The 11,171-nt window shown below is 35.2% G+C and overlaps 1 protein-coding gene across 1 annotated transcript; it reads right to left on the bottom strand.

Annotated features, from left to right (window-relative positions):
• Window positions 1–1,222: 1,222 nt before the first annotated feature.
• LOC311078131 (uncharacterized protein) lies at window positions 1,223–8,184 on the bottom strand. The gene is made up of 6 exons (XM_084106811.1): window positions 8,122–8,184; window positions 7,574–7,624; window positions 6,146–6,880; window positions 5,496–5,537; window positions 4,681–5,349; window positions 1,223–2,666 (listed from the first exon to the last, which is right to left on the bottom strand). Exons 1-6 carry the CDS (start codon window positions 8,129–8,131, stop codon window positions 1,441–1,443), a joined length of 2,733 nt encoding a protein of 910 aa, XP_083962937.1. The 5' UTR covers window positions 8,132–8,184; the 3' UTR covers window positions 1,223–1,440.
• Window positions 8,185–11,171: the final 2,987 nt, after the last annotated feature.

Here is an 11,171-nt window from a genome sequence, read left to right as displayed (position 1 = left end):
ATGGATGGCGTGGCGAAGACGGCTGGTGTGTGTGGTTGAGTGGTGATGTCATCTTCAGCCTCACCAACGGTGAGGGCTGACCCACTCAACCACAACACATGATCAAGGTAACTGGCGAAGGTTCCTGGAAAAGCTGCTGCTGGGTTTGCTGGTGCAGATGATCATCTAAGCCCAACCAAAAGACAGATTTAAAGACATCATCTGACCAGCTTATCCCAGCAGAGAGTTCCAGGAAATCGGCGATGTAAGCCTCTATTGAAAGTCCATCTTGGAAAGTGGTGAGTAGAGAGTGAGCTGGGTTAACCGGGGTGAGAAGAATTCCCATGCTGACTCTTTGTTTGGTCGGTTATTCTGTAACGTCAACGGGTTGAAGAAGAAGATGAAGGTCAAGCGAAGATACAAAATACTCAATATTTATTCCATAGGAAAAATCCAAACAAACACGAAACAGTGTGCAAGTGCACAAACAATAACCGACAATGAAAAGGAGTGAGAGGGAAACTTAAATACACAGATAATGACAAAGACAACAGGTGACGGTGATGATGATGATGATGAGGGTGATGAGGAGCAGGTGCAGGTGATGATGACAGAGGATTCTGGGAAGTGTAGTGAAGACACAGACGATGAAGAAGGTGGTGAATGTGACAGCTACACATTCTTTGGCTGTCTTGACAATAAGTTTTAAGTTAAAAACACTTCCTGTTACTCATTAGATGAACAAAAGTTTTTAAGTTGACTTTAAGTGGAGCGAATTAGTTGAGCTAACTTAAAAGGTTGAATGCGATAGGTTGCCTTATTTTTTAAAGTTGAACTTGACTACATAAATGTGAATTGATTTGAATTAATGGAGGAACACATGATTTTGACATGGTTGTTTGATACATATTGTTTTAGATATAATATTAGAATAAACTTAACATAAATTGTGTGTTACACCACATACAGCACGTTTAGAGAAAGTAACAGCACTTAGTTGTCAAAATGTGTCAAAAAAATAAAAAGTCCTAACTTCTTTACAGTCAAATCTGAATATCGTAGGAAAAAAAAGAAAATGAAAATGATGGACAATTAATATAGCCAATTCTGGTGTTGGACTCAGACACGAAATATGAAGAGACTTATTATTGCGATATTAAAATGCTACTGTGGTTCTCAGTGTTTGAAGTTCTACTGGAATTATCAAAGTCATCTGTAACGATACTGCTGAAAAGTTATGATACACACGCAGGTTTATTTGAAAGAGAAAAGGGAGTAATCTACAATCCAAATGGCATTGTGCAAAGTCCAAAAACATGCATGAAAATGAAACCAAGCAAAGCGAACAAATTCAATACTGAATGTGAGATGAAGTAGTTACACTAATATCACAACCATCACAACACAAAAATGTTTTTGGAAAAGGTAAAAATTAATGTGCTCAAGATGATTTCTCCCAATTTATTGAATTGGAGCTTGAGCTATAAAACGTAATCTGACAATCCAACACACAATGTCCTCATAAGAACCAACAAAACTTCCGGCAGCTGCTCCTAAAAAACCTCCATACCGACTCCAGTCACGAGCTCGTTTTGCACAATGTGGAAGTTGTTCTTCAGCCTCTTTTAAAGCCTTAGCCACTTCTCTCTCAAGCTTTATAAGATATTCACGCTCTGCTTGTTCTCTAGTTTCACGTTGAATTTTCTCCTGGAGTTTTTGTTTTTCTTTCTTGTGCTTTTCTTCCAGGTATTTTATGAAGTTCTCTTGCTGTTCTCCTAAAACCTTTTCTTTTCTTTTATTCTCTTCTTCAAACAGTTTCTGCTGCTCCTCCAGTTTTTTCTGCAGCTCTTTTTGTAGGTTTTCATCTTTTTCTTTCTTGATCTCCTCTTCTTTCTTTTTGAATTCTTCTTCACTTTTTCTCAGTTCATTGTGCATCTCTTGTCTTTCTCTCTCGTTTTCTTTCTTCATTTGTTCTATTTCAACTTCATATTTGGTTTTCAGCTCTTCTTCTTTTCTCTTGTTCTCTTCTTCTTTCTCTTTCAGTATTCTCTCTTGTTCATCGTTGATGTTCTTCTCCACCAGCTGGAACATCTCGTTGGTGTAGTAACTCCCACCATTTGCTTTTACCAAACAATCAATCTTATCGAACAGCTCTGAAACCTGCTTTCGATCTTTAGTCTCAATGTTATTAATCACATGGTATCTCTTACCACACTGCTGGATGAGGCTCTTTAAACTATCATCATCTTCAATAAATTCTTCAACCCTTGCTCCTCTAAGTTCATCTCCTCTGGTGAACAGCACCATGGTGTACATTCTGGATTTGTCTCCGAAAGTCTCCTGGATCATCTTCACTGCATCTTTCTCCTCTTGAGTGAATCGTCCCAGTTGAATCACCAGCAGAAACACATGCGGACCAGGTGCCGCCATTGAGACACACTTCACAATCTCCTTACAGGTCTCAACATTATCAACTCCAGTATCAAACAGGCCTGGAGTGTCGATCACAGTTATCCGTCTTCTGTTGAACTCAGCTGTTTCTTTCTGACACTCTCGGGTCACTGAGCATGAAGTCAGTTTTGATTTAAAAGCTGTCTTTCTCAGTATGGTGTTTCCCGTTGCACTCTTCCCAACACCCGTCTTTCCAAGCAAAACAATCCTCACACCAATATCACCATGTGTTAAACCTGCAAACAACAAGAGAAGAACAATTATTACAGTGAAACACACTTGCTAAAATCACATTTGCTGAAGCAACCACGCCATAGTTTCTACAACACATGAGCTCTATATCAGTGAGAGCTGTGCTTACCAGTTGAGGTAATGGGCAAATTCATTACATCAGAAAAACCATATACTATATATATATATATATATATATATATATATATATATATATCATTTTTAATTTTTTTCGGTACTTTTCCCGTTTGTCTTGTGCTTTGGACTTGTCTTCCTTGTTTGGACTGTTTACCCTGGCTTCTAGCCTTGCCTGTTTTTCTATGCTGTTTGCTGCCTGCTGATTCATTAAACACTTTGCACATGAAAATTGCAATGTTATGGTGCAATCAAGTCATGTTGGAAAGATCATATTTATGATTTGTTATCATTTAAAATTTTTATTTTTATTTACTGTGTCAATATAAATTCAATTATGCTTTTTACATGTACAGTAACAATATCTAAGGTGCATGTACAAAATACAACAGTATTTATGATAAGATTTTAAGATTGTATGATACGATTGTAAGAGCGAAATTAAATTTGTCTGGTTTGACACCGGAAACCAGACAAATTCAATTTACAAATGGCCTCGCCACTCTTACAATAAAAATAAGGTAGATATTTTATTATAAATATTATAAATGTACATTATATTGTATCATAAATACTGTTGTATTTTGTGCATGCACATTAGATAGTGTTACTGTAAATCTAAAAAAAAGAATAATTGAATTTATATTGACCAAATAATTGAATGTATATATATACAGTACCAGTCAAAAGTTTGGAAACACTACTATTTTTAATGCTTTTGAAAGAAGTCTCTTATGCTCATCAAGTCTGCAGTTAAAAAAAAAAAAAAAAAAAAAAAAAAACAGTAATATTATGAAATATTATTACAATTTAAAATAATGGTTCTCTTTTTTAATATACTTTAAAATGTAATTTATTTTTGTGATGCAAAGCTGAATTTTCATCAGCAAGTACTCCAGTCTTTGGTGTCTTATGATCCTTCAGAAATCATTCTAATATGCTGATTTATGATCAATGTTGGAAACAGTTGTGCTGCTTAATATTTTTTTATAACCTGAGATACTTTTTTCAGGATTATTTGATGAATAAAAAGTTAAAAAGAACTGTATTTATTTAGAATAGAAATCTAGTAGAAATTAGTACTTTAATTCAACAAGAATGCGTTAAATTGATAAAAGGTGATGGTAACGATTTATATTGTTAGAAATGTTTTTATTTTGAATAAATGCTGTTTTTATGAATAAATGCTGTTAACGTTTTACTCATCAATGAATCCTGAAAAAAGTATTCCAAAAAAATATATATAACAGCACAACTGTTTCCATCATTGATAATAACCGAGTATCAAATTATCATATTAGAATGATTTCTGAAGGATCATAAGACACCAAAGACTGGAGTACTTGCTGATGAAAATTCAGCTTTGCATCACAAAAATAAATTACATTTTAAAGTATATTAAAAAAGAGAACCATTATTTTAAATTGTAATAATATTTTATAATATTACTGTTTTTTTTGTTTTTAACTGCAGGCTTGATGAGCATAAGAGACTTCTTGCAAAAGCATTAAAAATAGTAGTGTTTCCAAACTTTTGACTGGTACAGTATATATGTATGTATGTGTGTATATATATATATGACACTCTCGGGTCACTGAGAAAATATATATATATATTAAATTTACAGGATCTACATACATTTTATAAAAACATAAAAAAAAAGCAAAAACACATCCACTGCACATTATATTTGAATCATTTTGTTAAAAAAAAAAAAAAATCTTGCTGAACATTTTTTAGAAAAGGTACATCAACATTTTGCTTTTGATCAAAGTGACTTGAATGCACCTGATTATTACTAATTATGACTAATTATGACTTCCCAACTTCTCAGGAGGATTTGAACACAATGACAAACATAAACACACTTTCATAAACTCATACCTGATTGAGTTTTCATCATAGATCTTCTCAGTTCCTCTATTTCAGCTCTGTGTTTGTTTTTCTCCAGTTCTACTCGATCCTGAAGGTACATGAAGGTGGTGTAGAAATGTTCTTTGTTCTCATGTACTATGTTCTCCACATCCTGGAGTAGAGCTGGAACCTGTGAGCTGTTCTCCAGAACAAAACGATGACCTCCAAGTGTTTGAAGAAACGTCTCAGTAGCTGAAGTATTATATAGACTTTTACTACTAATTAGTTTACTAATCATGCTCTTCTCTTGGATTATGAGAACCATGAGGTGGTTTTCGAATATTGACCTGAATATCCTCTGGATCTCCTCCATTTCTGCTTTGTCTTCATCAGTCAGTGGAGCATCAGGAACAATGAGGAGGAAAACATGAACTCCAGGATCACAGAGAGACACACAGTGGAGAGTCTGACGCATCACTTCCTCCTCTGAGAGCCGACTGAGAGCTGGAAGCTCCACCAGACAGATCACACGTCCATGAAGCTCCAGGTTTCTCCTCACACACTCTTTCTCTTTCAGGTGTAAGGGGGGAATAAACTTCTTTTTTCCTCTTATAAGTTTTGATACGGAGGCCTTCAGTCTTCCATCACTTCCACATAACACAAAACACAGCTTCTGTTTTCTGCTCACGCATGCACTTCCTTAAACCACAACAACAAAACAGGTTACTGCAGCATTTTTAGATATATTATTACTATGATTATTATTTTTATTATTTTTATTTAGTATGTTACATCAATTAAAAAACTGTATATTTATTTAAAACTGCCTATATTTATAAACTTACTCTTTGCTTGATAATCCTCCAATCTGGTCTCTGGATTCCTAACTGTAAAAAAAAGTGTGAATTGTATATATATATATATATATATATATATATATATATATATATATATATATATCATTGTCTCACTTGTGGGGCTTCCTGCAATTCTTAGTTAAACATTTAATTTCAAATTTGCTCTGCATATATCTAGTATAAGATACACATTGCAATAAATATCGATTCAATACACAACTATGCATCATGGCTGAAACTTTGTTTAACTGTAGTTTTGTTTACATTAACTGCTTCTTTATCAGTTAAAGTGTGATGATCACATGGTGCTTCTGAAACCACTGGTGGGCTTTGAATATACCTCTGATCTATCAGGAATAACTAAATCAATCAAATGGCTACATAAAAATGATTGACAAGTTAGACTTGGCCTGCATTACACTGTAAGAAAGATACTGTAGTCTGTTCTTTGTCATTCAGATGTTTGGTGTGTACAGGGACATAAAACTGTCAATACTATACCAATAGTATGTCAAAATCACAGTTTTTTGCTATGCACTCTACCCAAGTTAAATGTTATACAATGTAAGTCCCTAATATTCAATAACCCAGTGTCTGAATATGGCTGAATATGTTATTTCAAATGTAGGAATACTTACAATATGATATTAGGGGTATATTGCGAAGAAACCCTTTTGCTTCCTTTTTCTCAGTATGAGTTTCTAGGTGTTTTCCATCATCGTCTGCATCAGAATCTTCGTCTTCCTCCTCTGTTGTGAGGGAAGCAAAGGACCTGTTGTGATCTTCATCTACCGATGATTCTTCTGCATAATCGTATAGTTCACATGTGAGAAATTCTTCACTGTTTTCTCTGAGAATCTCCTCTATTCGTTGCGATATTATAGAGTGCCATTCCTCTGTTTCATGTTCAAACTGCAGATGTCCTCCTCCACATTCGGCATTAAACTGTTGAATTGATTCATTAGCTTTCACAGGTGCACCTATAGCGTCGTGTGTCTCTTCATCAGTCGTGAGCACAATGGTGCGTTTAATCGCCTCTTCACTGAATTCTCTCAGGATACTTTTCACTCTGTATCTGTCTTCTTCAGTGAAGTCATTGTGTTGCAGCACGAGTATGAAGACATGAGGTCCTGGATCAGACAGATACACACACTCTCTCACTGTGTGTGTGATGTGATGGAGTGACAGATGTCTCTGGAGCAGCTGAGGACTGTTGATGACCATCACACGTCTGTCCTTCAGTCTTCCTCTGACTCTCTCTAAAACATCTGGAAGAGCTTCACTGTCAAACGCTGCTCTTCCCAACAGGAAGTTTCCCAATCGACTGTTTTCTGACACACTCTTCCCCAGAAGAACAATCCTCAGATCGCTCACTGAAACACACACACACACACACACACACACAAAGACATTTAAACATTCACCACAGGAGAACAGCAAATCAAACATCGTTGTAGTGAATTCTACCCTTTAAGAGGCCATTTACACAACACCGTTTTCAACTAAAAACTGAAAACTTTTAATGTGTTTTGACTGATGTTACATGACTACGTGTTTTGGGGGCCTGAAAATGCAAAATTTTGCAGACTAACGCAATATACCGTTAAATGACGTGTCTTTATTTACTGATGTCTGCAGAAACACCCAAGCTGGATCTGCTACCAAGCCAGGGCAACAATAACACTGCTAACGCTGAGGTAAAGCCACTTGGTGAACAAGCATGCCCACTAGTGGTCACACTCCCAAATACCTTTATACTTTACTACAATTGCATTACTCATCACAGATAGTACAGAGGTCATATATTTATTAAAAAATGTTGTCAAGTAGAGAGTACAAATTGTTAATATCTCTGATAATCAGTAAGTAGCCAAAAATATACTTAAGTACAGTAATTACATTTTACTCAAATAATTTAAACCAGTGTTTAAATCCAACATCACAGTTGTTAAACAAAAGTGAACAAAATATTTGAGTTTGAATTAATCTTGTCCGTTTTTAAGTGGATAAACTGCCTATTATTTCCACAGAATCTTCATATAATTGTTTATGGTGTTAGAACTTACACTCAGGAGGTGGATCTATGCTCCATCTGCTGCTGCGAACAGGACCAATCACTGAAACAAAAGTCTTGCATCACAATTGACTGTCACCACAATAACACAACTGAAAACAAACATTACATTTGAATGATTCTTACAAGCAGCAATACTGGGCAAAGTAAAAGTGTGAATTGCTGAGGTAGGGATCAGATTAGAAAATAAAGCCAGTTTAGAATTCGCTGTGTTATTATGGCATTGTAAAAATCAAAGAACATAAAAACAAAAAGCATAATACAAAAACAACAATAAAAAAGTAATCTGTCAGTTAACTTTGTTGTGGCTCGTCTTGACACGAACTCGCTGTAGCAAGAAACGTTAGTGTAAAGTCGGTGTTAGTGTCATTAAACAACACAGGCCTGCACAACAGCACAGTCAACAACTTGACAGAAAAAAAAAAAAAAAAAAGTTTAGTGGTTAAGTGAGATCATCCGTAGTCAATAAGAATGGTGGATATGTGAAGAAACATGTTAGTACACATATCTCGGTTAGCTAAAGTCAAAGCTTACACGCACTCTGTGCCATTATATCACCAGCTCCGTTAGGTTTGTTTCTGAACCGAAAGTGTAAACCGAGAAGACAAACTCACATGCGCCCTCCTGTGGAGACTTTAAAGCACAAGGACAGATTCTGCACTTTTAACAAACAAGCAAATCACTCTCATTTTGTGGCTGACTTGAGTTTTTACTTTCTGTCTGATCTGCTAAACACGAATTATATAAACTGAAATATAAAACATATAGCCTATGATATAAACGGTGAACCCAAATGCCAAGCCGAGTGCATTATGTTAAAATTCTAGATAAAAATTTTCAATCCCATTAATTAACATTATGTTTGAATGCATTAATTAATGTGAACTAACAATGAGCAATACATGTTCCAGTATGTATTAATGTTTGTTAACAGTTCATTGTTAGTTCAGGTCTGTCCATTAATTATAAAAATATGACTTTTGATTTTAATAACGTATTAATAAATGTTAAAATTAACTTAGATTAATAAATGCTTTAGTGTTGCCAAATTTTACATTTAAATAATCAAATTTGCATACGTTTCTTTTCTTAGGTATATTCTTGCCAAAAATGCACCTAAAGGGTTCATGTACAGATGAATGACAATTACCAGTCGTTGAATAAACGAGAAAAAGTCTAAAAAAAAAAACAGAGAATTAAAACACTACGGACAATCTCAGCTCAAGTGCAAGTTATATGATTATGACTTTATGACCTTTTTGAATTAACGTGAAGTTAATATAGTTGAGATGGCATTAACTCAACTTTAATTGTAGGACATTCTTCCTTCTCAGACACAAAACTAGAGAAACTGACCTGCACAGATCAAAAAGATTTAACATTCACACAGCATATTTCAATTACCAATAGTTTTCAAAGATTTATAATGTGTATTTCTTAGTTATGATGGATAATAGAATTAAAGAGGACAGTTATTAGAGGAAAACCAAACTGGAAATTAAGATCAGATCAGCAAATAACTGTTGTGTCAGAACCAGAGTTGTATAGTCCAGGGGTCAGAAAGTAGAAGTCCTGCCATATGTTTCTTCCACCCATGAACTCAGTCAGCTGATTTCTATCTCCTGGCTGAAAAAACTGCTAATTAGCAAATCCAGGTGATTGGAACAAAATTCTGAGGAGGACTTTTACTTTCTGAACCTGGACTTTACACCTCTGAAGAGAACAGAAAAAGAGACGAGCAGAAACACAAGAACTACAACTGACTTCACAGACAGTCTTAGATGAAATCAACTGAAGATAAAAGAAGACATTAAATCTGTGAAGATCTCAGCAGAGGAGGATTAAACAACTCCACAAACAGCCCCACATAGCAACATTGTGTCGGCCCAGATCCGGCCCACATCTGGCACACGTGGAAAGATGATCTGGCCCACATGCAGCATGGATCTACGGCACTTGAGTGGCCCACTCCTGTTTGCCAGATCTGGGCCACAAGCAGGCCATAGCAATGCCACATGTCAGCCAAGAGCAAAGAAATAAACCAGAACTGGACCTTATCTGAGCCACAACATCTGTGTATATTAAATATGAAGTCATCTCAGCCTTAATAAGTTAACAAAAAGAATCACTGAAAGAAAGAAGAGAACAGAAAAAAGAGACGAGCAGAAACACAAGAACTACAACTGACTTCAGACACAGTCTAAGATGAAATCAACTGAAGAGAAAAGAAGACATTAAATCTGTGAAGATCTCAGCAGAGGAGGATTAAACAACTCCACAAACAGCATTACCAGCTTCACTTATTACTAACCAGACTGACTTTATTTCTGTCAGACGTCAACAGAAGTTTTTATTGAGAATTAACAGAGGTTTAACTCTAATGTGTTTCATTTGAAGTCACCATAACAGTGATGAGTGCTTCCATTAGTTGGGCTCTTAACTCTTATTATATCTTTTGTCTTCTTTGGCCACTGTGACAGTGTGTTTGTCAAACACATTTGCAGCAGCAAAGAAAGCTAAAGTGAAATGAGATCAGGTGATGATGGTTACCTGTTGATGGTTTTATAATCATCATGAAATAACCTCATTCATTGATGTTACTTTTTACTCTTTGTAGTGTGGATTTTCCTGTGGGGTTGAAAGGGTTAACAGTGTAAGATAAAAAAGTCACACCCACAAAATGTATTTTAACAGTAATAAACTGTAAGTTATAAAACAGGTATATACTGGCAACACTGTTGCCAGTAGTTTACTGTAAAATACATTTTTTGGGTCACCATTGTGCAGAAGAGTAGAGCCTGTGCTTCAGTCCAGGAGAAGATCTACAAACATTGATGATACGCTGCATGTTGCTTTATTTAACAGGCGGTGACTGTGTAGTTGCTGATCCAGTTGAAATATCTTTATGTACAATAGTTTTTTAGTGGTCTCAAATGAAAGAAGTTCACAGTAATACTTGCTCACGTTATTTATGCATTATAAATTTTAGTTAATACATTTAAATGACAGTTGGTCAATTTAAGGCAGTCGGTTTCTGCAAGTGTAATTAGTTAACTTGAATTTTAATTTAGTGCATTTTTACAGAAACAAACTTTAGATTACAGTAAATAACTGTACTATTAACAGTATATTACTGGCAACAGTGTTGCCAGTATTTTACTGTAAAAAAACCCGGTAAGGTCTAACAGTGAAGTTAATGAGATAATTAAGTGATGATTGAGCATTAATTATGAACACCTGCTGTTAACAAGCAGAATCACTGAAGGAAAGAGAAACAAAAGAACTACAACTGACTTCATCCACAGTCTAAGATGAAATCAACTGAAGAGAAAAGAAGACATTAAATCTGTGAAGATCTCAGCAGAGGAGGATTAAACAACTCCACAAACAGCATTACCAGCTTCACTTATTACTAACCAGACTGACTTTATTTCATTTCCGTTTGAATGAAATCAATAGTTGTATTTTAAAGTCACCATGATGATGGTTAGCGTTTGCTTTAGTTGGGCTTTTGACCATTGACTCTTTAATATAACATTTTCTCTGGCTGCTATAATTATGTGTTTATAAAACACGTTTGTTGCAGCAAA

The sequence above is a fragment of the Abramis brama genome, assembly GCF_963993115.1.
Source record: "Abramis brama genome assembly, chromosome: 1".
NCBI lineage: Eukaryota > Metazoa > Chordata > Actinopteri > Cypriniformes > Leuciscidae > Abramis > Abramis brama.
This window is presented reverse-complemented; position numbering and strand designations above follow the sequence as displayed.

Excerpts from the sequence above, each read along its gene's own strand:
- LOC311078131 (XM_084106811.1), bottom strand. Across the intron at positions 6,881-7,573 it reads CATAGATCCACCTCCTGAGT|TGAGCGATCTGAGGATTGTT; the intron begins GTAAGTTCTAAC and ends TGTGTGTTTCAG. Across the intron at positions 5,350-5,495 it reads GGAGGATTATCAAGCAAAGA|GAAGTGCATGCGTGAGCAGA; the intron begins GTAAGTTTATAA and ends TTGTGGTTTAAG.